Source organism: Papilio polytes, unplaced genomic scaffold (assembly GCF_000836215.1).
Source record: "Papilio polytes unplaced genomic scaffold, Ppol_1.0 DF823901.1, whole genome shotgun sequence".
Classification (NCBI taxonomy): domain Eukaryota; kingdom Metazoa; phylum Arthropoda; class Insecta; order Lepidoptera; family Papilionidae; genus Papilio; species Papilio polytes.
In genome coordinates this window covers 191,787-205,713 of record NW_013525303.1, presented here as the reverse complement: position 1 = coordinate 205,713, position 13,927 = coordinate 191,787, and the positions used below count along the sequence as shown (strand labels likewise).

General features: G+C 32.6%; 3 protein-coding genes across 3 annotated transcripts in view; 2 read left to right on the top strand and 1 right to left on the bottom strand.

Annotated features, from left to right (window-relative positions):
* The window catches only part of LOC106102790, a 5,690-nt gene extending 1,620 nt beyond the window's left edge, over nt 1–4,070 (top strand). The window contains exons 3-9 of the mRNA XM_013282373.1: nt 918–977; nt 1,315–1,461; nt 1,843–1,914; nt 2,181–2,269; nt 2,386–3,028; nt 3,314–3,521; nt 3,986–4,070. Of these exons, the coding sequence (XP_013137827.1) occupies nt 918–977; nt 1,315–1,461; nt 1,843–1,914; nt 2,181–2,269; nt 2,386–3,028; nt 3,314–3,521; nt 3,986–4,070 (1,304 nt within the window). The remainder of the gene's footprint in view (nt 1–917; nt 978–1,314; nt 1,462–1,842; nt 1,915–2,180; nt 2,270–2,385; nt 3,029–3,313; nt 3,522–3,985) is intronic.
* Nucleotides 4,071–5,689: 1,619 nt separating this feature from the next.
* Nucleotides 5,690–10,216, bottom strand: LOC106102789. The gene is made up of 8 exons (XM_013282372.1): nt 10,115–10,216; nt 9,333–9,578; nt 8,478–8,537; nt 8,130–8,273; nt 7,724–7,936; nt 7,293–7,505; nt 5,765–7,193; nt 5,690–5,696 (listed from the first exon to the last, which is right to left on the bottom strand). Exons 1-8 carry the CDS (start codon nt 10,152–10,154, stop codon nt 5,690–5,692), a joined length of 2,352 nt encoding a protein of 783 aa, XP_013137826.1. The 5' UTR covers nt 10,155–10,216.
* Nucleotides 10,031–13,900, top strand: LOC106102788. Its single transcript, XM_013282371.1, has 8 exons — nt 10,031–10,221; nt 10,764–10,929; nt 11,583–11,784; nt 12,102–12,163; nt 12,309–12,377; nt 12,736–12,819; nt 12,898–13,491; nt 13,887–13,900. The coding sequence occupies exons 2-8, from the start codon at nt 10,887–10,889 to the stop codon at nt 13,898–13,900; spliced, it is 1,068 nt and encodes a 355-aa protein (XP_013137825.1). The 5' UTR covers nt 10,031–10,221; nt 10,764–10,886.
* Nucleotides 13,901–13,927: the final 27 nt, after the last annotated feature.

Genomic DNA, 13,927 nt, shown 5'->3' with positions numbered 1-13,927 from the left:
ATTAGCTGGAAGTCCTACAGGAGATTATGTAGATTTTGTTGTCAACAACGACAAGTAACATAATGAAGATAATGTTGACAGATGAGTTGTTGTTAAGGAAGAAAATGTGTTTATATAAAAGAATCAAAGAAGATTTGTGCAAATGTTAATGATATGGAATATTATAAGTGTTGTATGTTCAGTGTTTTTGTGTTATTTTTGTAATAGAATCATACGTGTTTTGTTAATAAAATAATTTGTTATGTTTTACGTGATTTGTTTGATTGTGAACGGCTTAGTGATTTTATTCTTGGGGAATAAATATTTGATCAGAAACTTTTGCACTGAATCGCACGTTTTAAACACAAAGCACAAATTTCTATCAGCTGCACCAGAATACACTTTTTCCACATGTTTTTGTGTTACTCACAGACTATTTAATAATCTAAGTACTTCTATCTTGTCTTAAGTTAAATTATTATCTAATGAGACAAAGTATTTTATAAGTCACCTAATAATCATGAGAAAACCCCCCTAATATAATCCTATAGTAAAAAAAGTTAAGATATAACAGAGTACTAACTTAGATTACATTTAAAAATGAATAATTAATCAAAAATACTAGATACAGAATAATCAGTCATCAAAAGGTAAGAACATACAGTTTAAAACATTAACTAAAGATGTAAGTAATATTTCCAACAAATTGTATTACCGCTTCAAATTAATGAAACAATAGTTGACAATATAGCGGCAAAATATTGAAACGAATCTGAGATCGCTTCGTGCGCTCTTACAATCTAAGAGTCGTCGAAATTTAAAAGGAATTTGTTGTTTAAGCGTGGCTGTATTATCTACGAGTCTAGTAAATATTCAAATAGCGTTTCAATGTTCGGCCGTAAATGATGTAGATATAATAAGTAATGTTGTGATTCCAGTGGGAGATGAGGAAACTGAATGTATACCATTCCTATCAGAATACACGGATTGTTCTGAAGGTAATCATTTTACTTTCTTGCGTAAAGAGCGGGCGCACTTCTTCGTCTCCACTATCGCACAACTGTGCGATTGTCGATTGTTTCGCTGGCAATTCAACTGTTTAGTTGCACAACTAAACATAGAATCTGCGCACTTTCATAGCTCATAGGAATTAAAACGCGATTAAATGTGCGATAGTTCAGTCAAAGGCGTGCTCCCTAATAGAAACTATAATCCCAATGGACAATTTAAGATCAGGGAATTAATTACAGGATATAATCCTGAATCTCCGAAATCGATTTGATTATTTAGTTACATTGAAATGATAGAATCACTGAAATTATGTACCGATTGCAGCAAACATTTGCACTGGTTGTACAAAATGCTCGTGCTCGGCGGAAGGGAATTGGCAGTGCCAAATGGTGCAGGAATGTCCAGGGTCGGGAGATCAGGATGTGGTAAATGCAGACACCATCAGCAATGCCTATGAAGTCTTGTTTAATGGTAAGAGATGCGTAGTTACAGGAAGTTTAACCAACCTTTAAATGCCCAATCCATTCAGTCTACTCTAAATGTGAACGTATAAATTGAACGACCTAGTTTCCCTTTGGAATACTGTAATGGAATTATTCCCAACCGTCACCCTGTTTGTCCCCATGTGGGAACAGATGAGAATAAGAAGTTTTATTCGTCCTACCTTTTGCGAAGCGGGGACGGTTGAAACTTATTTTATTGCATAACGGTTCCATCTGTCGCATTATTGGTCATAGCGGGACTAGAAGGTGGGACGGACGAAATTTATTTACGTCACGTGGGGACAGAGATGGGTGACGGTTGGTAATAATCCGTGTACTGCAGTAATTTATATTGTAGTTTTCGTTTCAGAACTATCTAATATGGGAAGTAAAGTAGAGCCAAAAGATTCCGAACAACAGCATGAGGAAAGTCGTTTATTAGGTAAAAATCAAACAATCCGAACCTACTTCTTCGTTATTTTTACTTTAATAAGCTTCTCTTTGACAAAAATTGAATTATTTTCAGGTTACTTGATTGCTGTACCTTAACGCACTGCTTTGCACTTTTTTTTTTAATATAAGTATCACTGCAACACATTTGTTTTTTTATTAACTTTTTTATTTATGTACGCACATTAGTAAGGTAAGTCTCCAATGTTGACTTGATTTTATATGGTAATAGACTTGAAAATATTTTTATATGTAAAGGTAACTATGAAGATTTGGACGAAGGACATGTGTCGATAGTAAAGAGATCCGTCAGTCAGAATACAAGCATTGATAATGGAAATAAAACAGTTAAGTTTTATAACACAGTTGATGAAATAAATGAAGGTAATTTAAAGAAAATTTTATATTGTAAATAATGTTTATTAGAATTTTAAATATAAAATACTTTTCAGACACATTAAAGAACACTAATGAATCGGGTACAATTCAAGCGAAACAGGTGAACGGTGTAAAAGTACCGAAAATCTCGAGAAGAACAAGTGTTATGGATACAAAAAATATTACCGGCATCAGTGATTTACATATAGATTTTCATCAACCTAAAGAATTCGATCATCACATTGTTGATAACAAAATCGATTCTTTAGTTCGTAATGAAGAAAAAACTAAAATCCTAAACCCAAATATAGGCGAAGTTATAGGAAACCATTCACAACAAAATAAAGATAAAGATCTGTCACAGCTTGTTGTTAATGAACTAAAGAAAGGTTCTGAAGTAATTGGTAATAAGGAAATAGCTCCTGTATCAAATATCACTTTTACTCCCGAAAATGATACTTTGACAGCAATGGCGTTCATTGCCGGTGATCTATTGAGCAAGTTGTGGAAAATAGAAAAAGAATCAAGCGTCGAATCAATGGAAACCGAAGTATTGAAACATGAAAAACTAGCTGATTTATTAGAACTGTTTAAAGAGCCACTTACAATGAGACAAGAATTGTTTATTAAAAATGCTTTAGAAAGACTTTCGAAAGCTTTAGATAAGGATAGGAAATTGAAAAATGTTTCATTGTGCGAGACTTTAGCGTCTGCGGAGAGTATTCTTGGTAATTCAAGCAATAGAAATCAGGAAGATGTCATAGAAATGCATACGAATTGTAAAAACAGTAACGATTCTAGAAATGAACACGTTAATAATACAGAATATAGTCCTGTAGAGGCGATATCAAAAATTAAAAATGTGTTAAATTTAGTTAGGAAATTTGAAAATGTAGAATACAAGTTAAATAAATTGCGAAACGGCATGCATCTACAGAACGATAATAACACACAAGATTTAATTCTAAGTAAAGATGAAAGTAAATCATTAAATGTATTCGGTAATATTTTAGAAAAAATTACCAAACTCCTATTACCTAAAAAGAGTAAAAGAGCTAAAAAGATTACGACGAAAGTAAGGCATATGAACTTATTCGGAAACTCAGATGATATTAAAAAAGAATTGAAACAAATTATGGGGATCAATAGTGATAATTTAAATTTAACGTCTAAGGACAAATTAGTAATAGATTACCTTAATATATTTAAAATGAATCCTAGGTGTGCATTTCAAGAAATGTCACAAAAAGATACAAGTAATTTGCCAAGTATTAAAGGAGAAACCTACGATAATATATCTAAACTTTTAAACGTTAAGTCAATGGATGATATTGTTGAATTAATATCACCTTCTTCTAATGAAAATACACGAAAACAGGAGAAAGAAACAAAAAATACAACAACTGAGGCAAATTTTGAAATAAACACTGACAAAAACGAAGACGAAAAATTCAATTTAACAAAACAAAAATTAAAAACACATATGAGTGCAATATTCAATGATCTCAAAGAGTTGCAAAATCAAAGCGGAATGTTCTTAAAGGAGAATAAAGATATTGTAAATATTCTACCATGTTTATACAATTTGTTTAATTCGGCTAAAAGTGAAGCTAAGGACATAACTAAAATGCCAAATTTAAATAACATAACTCTTCTATTTGAATCACTTAAAAATAACCTTGTAGGAGGTTCTGTCTCACGCAGAAAGGAATATTCTACTTTGCCAGGATCTACAAAAGTATGGGAGAGAGTTATAAAAAATTTAAATAAACAAAGCAAAAAATCACGAAGAATTTATAACAGCGAACTTAAATCTTTCGACGAGATTAAACAAATAATAGAAAACGTTGACATGTCATCAAATTCTTATAAAGAATACGTAAGTTTAGCAAATGTACCGATTTCAAGTCATTTAATATTGTTAAAAGTAATCCAAGCTAGTGCTCTACAAATTGTAAATGCTTTAGAAATTATCAAATCGTTTATTAAAAGTTACATTGAACTGCCTGCAGACGAGGAGTTTGTTATTAAGAAATTTGTAGATAGCGCAGTATTAAGTACTAATTTGAATAAAAGAATATCAGACAAACTGAAGACATATAAGAAAAAACATCGTGAAGATCTCAGTAATTTTAGAGTAGAAAATATATACAAGCAAGCGATGCATAATCCAGATGACAACGTGTTAGAAAGTCCAACACACGGTCGATTTGGAGAACAAAAATTTGTTCAATATAACACAGGAAAAGTATTGAGTAATAACAAATTTATAGATACAATGAAGTCTTCACATACTGTTGAGAATAAATTTAGTAGTAAAGGTCAATCGAATTATAAATCAATGAAAATCCAAGATGTTGATCATGATTCTAATGTTTTTAAATTAACAAGAAACCAAATAATAAGCCAGTTGATAAAGAATCGTGTTGAATTGTTCATACGGATTAAAGAAGCAAAAGGAATTAAATCTAATCTAGATATAAATTATAATTTGGCAAAAAGGATCAGAACTCAATTGGACAGTGGAAATTATAATTTAGCTAAACAATTATTTTCAGTTTTTATAACAAATACTGCAACGGATGCAAATGAATTCATTCCGAAGAATAATTTCAAAGGTAATTTCTAGTCTTATAAACTAGCTTTCGCCCGTGATTCCTCCGCGTGGAATCACAAAACAACAAAAGTAAGTAGTCTATGTGTTCTTCAAGACTATCTTCTACATCCATGTCAAAATACATCGAGATCCGTTCAGCAGTTTAGGCTACAAACTCTAACAAACATCCATCTAAACTTTCGCATTTATATGTGTCGTAGTTTTATGTGAGGGTAGGAGTATGGATGAGGGATGAGAATGGAATGGAATGGAAATGGAATTTATGTAATTTTTTTTTATATACAAAAAGGTGGCCAACGAGCAAGCGGCCACCTAAATCCGCCAAAATGGCGAAGCGACCGCTGCCCATAGACAACCGCAATTGCAGATGCGTTGCTTACCCTTAACCGACGGAGGAGGAGAAGCACATAAAGAGGATATTTCCCCATTTTATGCGTCTCCTCCACCGTCAAATCCACTTTCCCATCCATCTTTCTCTTAAAGAAAAAGGTAGACGGGAAAGGGACTAAAATTGGTTTCACGAGGGTCGTCTCCACAGTACCTTAATTTTGTTAAAGATGCTGTTTACCCGATGCCGCATGTTAACGTGGAAAATTCAAGAAACGACGTGAAATTTGTAGCTTCAGAAGGCTTGTTAAAACAATTAAATGTATTGAAAGAAATGAATTTATGAGTTTTGTAAATAGACATTTTGTATGATTTAATAAAAATACTAAGTTAATGTTTGTTGTTTTATTTATAACTATCTTTGTTATTTGTAATTAAATTTATTCTACTTCCTTTGATGTTCCGGATGTCGCTGTTCGTTTTTTATTAATAAAAACCATATGTTTACAGTTTTTTTGTAACAGCTTTAAAGTTTTTAGCCCCGTTAAATTTTCTTTTTAAATAATCAGGTATTATATTTTTCATACGTCTTAATGCTTTGTTGAATGCAGTATTCGATCTTTTAATTCTGTTTAAATTGTCTTTTGCGTCCTTTTGCCATTTAACATTTTGCATTTGGTTTGCATCATCTTTGACATTATTTTTAAAAATCGTACTGAATTCTTTCTTCGATTCTTTCAGTATCTTTTTCACTTGTTGTAAGAATGATTTCTTTTTCGATTTAGGTTTTCGTGTTGTTACAGTCATTGGGACAGACTTTCTAAAATTGTTCTCGTTTTGTTGTTTTAAAATATCTTGAATTTTAACGTATACGATTTTAATGTCTTCGCCGATTCTTGAGGCGTACCGTTCGCTAGTGTCTTTATCGAATGACATAAACCGTCTTGTCTTTAAATTTTCTATAAAAGTCAAAGCATCATTAATTTTGGCGATGTCTTTAGATATTTCTAAATGCAGCAACTTCATGCTATAGAGTCGATCTGATAATTGACAGGACGCAATGCCTCTCGTCATCTTATACCATTTGATGCCAACATCTTTTAATTCATTTGCCATATTGTACTGAGGCTTAAGTATGCTATGATTTTTAAAATTGTACTTTTCAGTAAAATCGTAATTTACAATACGATTTAATATTCTCTTAGCTCCTCTAGACAAAGGTGCTAAAGCATTAGATCGTGGCATTTCTTTGTCTATTACTATCAGTATTTGTTTTATTACACTAGGAGCAGTAGACACGGCAAATTCATTGGAATTTTCTTCGATAAATTTCTTGTACATGTTCATATTATTCTCATTGATTTTCTGAAACTCTTTCATGACATGCACTTTACCTTGTTTATGAATATAATATTTCATAGCTTGAATTAATATGTTTAAGTTTTCAGGTAGATCTTTATAATTTGTGTGCTCTTGTATACCAACAATGTCATTGATTACTTCGTAAATGTCTTTTTCTAATTTACTTTCGTAATCGTCTAAAGTTAATAGTTTACTTTGAATTGAAGTCTTTTGAATTTCCGGTAAAATTTCCATTTTGTAAAAAGCTACATAAGTCTTTGTTAAATTTTCTAATAGAGTCTTATTTATTTTTAAAAACGTTTCATTTCTTATGTACATTCTTATATAGTCCTGCAAATATTCTCTCATGTTCTCTAATTCTGTTAGTTCCTTGCGTTTTGTGTCAATAAATTTTAAAAGTGGATGCAACACATTATCTGTAAGATCCTGTATTGATCGTTTAGAATTATCTAATAATACTTTATTGCGTAAACTTTTGGTTATATTATTAATTTGTCTTTTTACAACACGCACCGATTGACTTTCCAATAGATCGTAAACTTCACGCGTTGCCGGAGTTCCTTTCGGATTTGAGTCTAAATTAAAATCTGAAAAAAGATTAACACAATTTTTATTGCCACATTAAATTTTATTTCGTATTCATTACGTGTTATGATATTATTATTGTTTAATTAAAAAAAAGGTACCTAAAATCTTTTCAATGTTTCCTTTATCCATTTTTGTTACGTTCTCTTCAGGGATGTCGATATAATCTGCGTCCAATAAATCTTCAGAATGATTCTTCAGCATTGGCAGAAGCAGTTTAGCTGCATCTTTAATACTCAAGTTATAATACTCCGGGAACAATTCATCGAAGTCCAAATCTGTTTGGTCAAGGGATTCATTTTTTTCAGTGGCGTCTGAAATTTAAACACGAACTTTTTATTTTTATTATACTTTTAATAGTGTTTTATAGTTATTCAAGATGTTTAAAATTTCTAATATTGGGTAAGCTACAAGTACATTTAGTTTAAAGCGGTTGATAAATTGTGTCAAAGAAAGACACTGTATTGTGAATGAAAAAGAGAAAAATTTCGTAGACAAATTTTCGTCATATAAAAACTAATATCAAACTGACTCATTAATTCAAAAAAATCGGTGACGTCATCCCTCTCAACATCAGCTGTATTCAAATCATTATTACTCTCAGCTTCTTTGACGTTGGTGTTGTTAAATCCGTTTATTATTGAAGATATTTCTTGCGATGTAAAATTTTCTTCCTTCTCAGTTAACTTCTGTAATACATTTGTATGTATTGAACGTTTTCTTTTAGCTCTGATATATCTCGTGGCTGGAAAAAAAGATTGAAGTAATATTTTGACACAGCTCTGAAAAGAGTCAGTATATTTTCTTACAGATTTATTAGATACTTTATTGCCTTTTATATTTCTATGTTTGTATACTTTTAATTTTTTTAATTTTATGTTAATCTTAAAACTTGTCCACTTTTGTTACTTTAGAATACAAAGTTTAATAGCCCTTACAGTCGTCAATGTATTCCATGAGTTCGACCAGCAGATGATGGTCTACATCCAGAGGAGTCTGTTGCCGGCACTGCTGCCATCTCCTGCACTCCCAGTTGCCTGCAGCAGAGCAAGAGCACCGCGTGCAGCCGAGACACAGATTATCTAGATAAAGAAAACTGTGATTATTTTCATTTAAAAATGGTTTATTGGATTGGGGTTTATCAACAAAATAGGTAAGCTAATGAACTACAAAATGAATGTTAATAATTAAAACGAATGGTTGTAGGGTGATGGGTGAGAAAATGGCATGGGAAGAGCTAGTATTTACTAGCTATAAAACACCATTAAAAATATGTCTGTTCTTACGTTTGTTGCAATTCGTGTAGCTCGATATGTCCGGTACACATTGACGGGTCGCGCGAGATTCTGAAATCCATCAAACTATTATCTATTCGAATTTTAATACCATTAAACATTTCATCAAACTTAACTACCTAAAAGATATTAACAAAGAGTTTTAAAAAGACCTGATGTCTATCATGAATAATTGCGTGACATTTGCGAGAACGTATTCGTAACGTGATCGATATATTTTGTAGAAGACCACTAAAATAATCTATCGTTATATCGATAGATTTGTTGGTGGTCTTACCCCCGGTAGTTTGCAAACATTTTCACGAATATTCGTGGTAACTCTTTATGTTATAGTCACGTAACTCTGCGAACTAACATCAGTTTATGAATTAAGATAATATTCTATTGTTTGAAGATACAATCAAATGTTACGCAGCGGGATGGTCAATGAATAAAGCTGAGTGTTAACTATTCTACGATACAATTTACTATATTATATGACTTTTGTTTAATGAAACGTAAATTAACTGAATTGTTTATTTTTCTCAGCATGAAAACTGAGAGATGCGCAAAACAGCGACCATGAATATAAGATCAAAGCTCTGATCTTAACAGCGCGTACACATCTTTGATTAAAATATCGCACAACTCTTTGGTCTCGCTTTGATTCCTATAAGCTTATATGGAGGTGTACACTACTCGATTTTAGTTGCGCAACTAAACAGTTGAATTTGCTGCGAAACAATGGACAATCGTACAACAGTTCCACTCTAACTGATTGCTATTTGTGTCTACTCTTAGAAGAGTATCCAGCAGTAGACATATATTGGCAGAAGATGATGTAACTAGCATATTATTCCAACAGACCTTTTATGGTTAAATCAAATAGCAACTCGTCTACTTCAGCTTTCATCGCAGGATTGGTGACCACTTTATCTTGACACTCAACTTGAAGCATTCTTTTGATCGCTCTGTTGTATTCGCATTTCGCGTCGTCCATTTTAAGGCAGTCGTAGGCGTCACATATTGTACATTGATATGGTGTCGATCTGCGGTAGAACAATGGCCCAGTTTCTGGATAACGGAAAGTCTCGGTATTTTGTGTTGTTGTATCTGAAATCAATATTTAGTTTTAAGAACTTTATTTTCAAAACAAATCAATCTTCATTGTTGCAATCAATGATGCATAACTTTTTCGGATACACCGTAGCCCGCATAAGTTTGCTGATTCCAAAATATGTGATGACATACGTCATAAACAGAAAAACACCCAAATAACTTAGAATAATTGATTTGATATATATATATAGAATTAAAATCTCGCTTTTAAAAATCGTTTTATCCATTGGCTCTAGAGACTGAAGTGGACATTTCAAGTTGCAAGCCTAAGTTACCTTCCATCTATTGAATTCTTAAGCTTCTTAAGATGTTTGTATAGAGTTGTAATATAATTCCTAAGAGATGTTTTTTTTGGTGAAAATTTTGAAGCCATCACTAAGAATGTTGTTTCAGGTGCAAACAAAAGAACTACGAACATATCTTTATTATGAGAGCACAATCAAAACATGGGCACGTGTCGGTATGACGTCACAGTTCACGAGTGAGGTTTACGCTATAGTTGAGGTTACGGATAGCAAAGGAAGTCTCACCTTGTATGCTCACCAGCAGGAAGACCGCCAGACGGTACATTGCGACGACGTGACGCGACAACAATGGGAGATCGTATTTCGCAACAACTAGGAGTGTTTATGCAAACGTAAGTTTTTTAAATGGACCGGACTTGGGTCGACTGAAAATAAACGATATAGGCCTACAGAAAGAATAATCTGACTGACAAAAGCGATTAGAGAACCTCGCTTTGAATTAGTTTAATTTTATTTACCGATTTATCTAAGGCGTTTGATACAGTAAACTATGAAACTATTCTTCAAACCATTCCAAATTGTACTAATTCAATAAAGTATTTAATTCTATGGATAAAAGACAATTTTATTCGTTGTTAAATTCTAACTTTCAGGAAGTGTATCAAATTTCAATTTTGTCTTTATAGGGTGTCCCTCAAGGATCCAATATTGGATCTGTTCTATTTAACTGGATATTTTAGTAAATATTGCTTATACAATATAAGCAATTGAACTAAAACATGTAATGTGCGACTTCGTGCTTTAAGAATGAAAGAGAAGAATTTCATTTTTTTTATGTAATTTTGCAGAAAAAATCAATAGAATTCTGAATCTATAGATAATGAATTGCTAGCTTTTTAGTACTAGTAGAAATATGTCAATTTGAAATTCATAGGACTGGTTTGAATCCAGCTCTGCGTCTGGAATGTGTATTACCGCGATATTTACAAACAAGTGTCGTGTGATGTTGGCGGCATTGTTTCGCGTCGCGTAATGCGTCGCCGGCCGCCTGCTGAGAATGCTGTTGCTGCTGCTACTCTTACATAACGTGATCGCTAATGGTGAGTTACTCTCTTCTTTCCTTCTTTACTTCTCTGTTTCATACTCTCTTTAGTTCTTAAAAAGCGTGGATTATAAGATCTTCATGCATGTCATCTACTCCCGTATAGGTAACAAAATCGTGTTTTATTTCTCTTTTAAGTTAAAAGATACGTTTTAAATTTCTTTCACTTGTTTCAAAGTTAAATACATCTAAAGACAATATCAGAAATACTTCATATTTTGAAAGCTATTTTATGTGTGATTTTGTTAAAATTTTGATCACGTTAGCGATTTTTTGAACGTTTTCTTTCAACGGAATAATTTTTGACTTAATGAAGAAACGACGATTTACTATTTAATTAGATAATTTAATTAATATGGATACAGTTAAACTTCAAATAAAACTGCCATCACTAACATCATGTTAATTTCTGATCTAAAGACTTACAATTTCTTGTCTCAGTTATTACTAATTGCTTGAAGGCATTTACAATTTCATTGGGCATGAGGTGGTTGAACATAAGGCGTTTAGCCTAAACCTCGTTTAAGACTAATTTGTTCGGGGGGTTCCTCAGGAATCTCCGCTCGAGTTGTTCCTATTACCGAGTTTGTTATTTGGCAAGTGATCATTCTAAAGCAAGAGTGTTTTAAAATGATTTGTTTTCAATTACAGATTTCCATACAGATGCGACCTACTCTATCAATGTTACGGAGACATGTCCTGACGACGGGTATTACTACAAAGAGGATTTGTCATCAAACGAAGTGGATTCTGGCATCTGTCGACTTTGCTTCTGTAAGAATAATACTGCTGTTTGCTGGTTGAGACCGAAATCTCAATGTCATACCAAGATTTACATTAGAACGGACAAAAGGTTTGTTTTATTGTTTACTATAAGCGTATGAAAGCTATTGTATTCTGAATGAGATGTTGTCTTTATGAATGATCAGTTTTCGTTGAAATGTTGATATATGATCCATGATTTCAAACTACCGACATTTGTTGATTCGGCTTTTTCATTGCCTTTCCTGTTTGACGATATTGTGAACATACTGTGTAGACTTGAATACAAAACTTCCTCTGTAGTAATGTTCAGTCGTTAGTATCTTTCTAAATGTTTTTGCCACTTCTATATTATGGTTATTAAATTAAATTATTGTAAAATCATAAGTGTTGAATGTTTATTTACAGAACGGGAAGAAATCGGAGAAGTCCAGACGCAAATATCGGAGTAAAATATGCAGTTAAAAACTGTAAGAGCATTTTAAATTGTATTTTCATTTATTGATTTAGAAACAGCTTTAATTCCCACAATTATAAAAAAAACGTTTGAAATAATCTATTATCGATTTTGATGATAGGAGTGTATGTATATGTGTTGCAGTGCACTATGTTTAGTTTTCAGCAAGAAGAATTCGCACAGCTGCAAGCCGCTCGGCACCACGCTCAGTGACGACTGCCCGCCCGGTGAGTTCCGGCTTGCGAAGGATCAATTACAATGTTACTTAATTTTCACAGTGTATTTTCACTTTAACATGTAACAGACACGCAATTTGCAGCATGTCTAGAAATTAATAATCTTTTATTTTGCCAAATATAGTCTTTGATTGCTGGTTGTGAAAATGCTTCATTCTGTCGAGTAGTAGACAGGGTTTTCTCTCTACTACTCGACAGAACGTCTCTACTAAATATTCTCTGGAATTCTGTCTCTACTAATTAGATTTTTATAAATTTGAAGTATCGTAATGTTCGCTTTTGTTTTTTATCTTCAGTGTATGGTTACAGTTTATTTGCCTATGAAAGAGGTCGAGTTAATTGCTTTCAGACGACTGGTGTCTCGGTTGCACTGTCTGCGACTGCGAGAGATCTGGTCTATGGAACTGTCACATTTTAAGTTTCTGCTCTGATAGTAAGTATGTTTTAATAATTTTGGTATCCAATTCCAAAAGTTAAAAATTACATTAACAAAACTTAATCTAAATTACAGGAAAACTGAAAAAACATTATCAAAATAATAATAACACGATCAAACGGACTCCAATGGAAATACACTCAAATCTGGACAATCAGAATAAAAACAGTACGACTAAAATGCACAGACTGGCCAGAAAAATGAAAGTAAACCACAATAATGTGAAGTCCTGGCGACAAGAATTCTCTACAACTTATCAATATCCATATTCACCGAAACACGACGATAATGTAGTTATATTCCAAAAGGATCTTGTTGAAAGAAAGTCCAAAGACATACAGGGTGTTAGAATAAAAAAGATCATAAATGAAAACAACGTTAATGTCAGATTAAACCACAAAGTAGTACAAAAAGCGATGGCTGCGGTACAGAAAATAATTAACAAGACCGAAAGAAATTTTACAAATTCGACAAAACACAAAGTCATTCATAAACGATCAATGCCCCAACACGATATAAAAAATAATTATCAACATCAAACCACTTATGTAAGCCCACATATGTATAAGAAATCTAGTCCAAAAAGATTTAGGAAAAAGTTATCGCTGAACAAAATTACGAAGGAAGAACTTAGAAAGAAGCGTATCAGGAGAAATACTGTAAACCAAGGTAATCAATCTTTTTCAAAATATTTAACACTATCTTTCGACCGTGACTTCGTCCGCGTGGTATTAAAAAAACAAGTAGCCTATATATTCTTCCACTATCCTCTACATCTATACCAAATTTCATCGAAATCCGTTCAGCAGTTTAGGCAACAAACTCTAACAAACATTCGTCCATCCATCTAAACTTTCGCATTTATAATGTTAGAATGATTCTAGTATCATGAAGAGCGTGTGGACAATTTTGCCTAAACTATCGGACAACTGTTTTGTGTCACTTTGATTGCTATGTTTATATGGAGGTGCGCACACTATATCATTTTTAGTTGTGTAACTAAACAATAGAATGGCTGCGAAACAATCGACAATCTCATAAGTTGTGCGATTGTTTATTCAAAGGTGATGGCTCTTAATCTCAAAATTGAATCTATTTTAGGTAA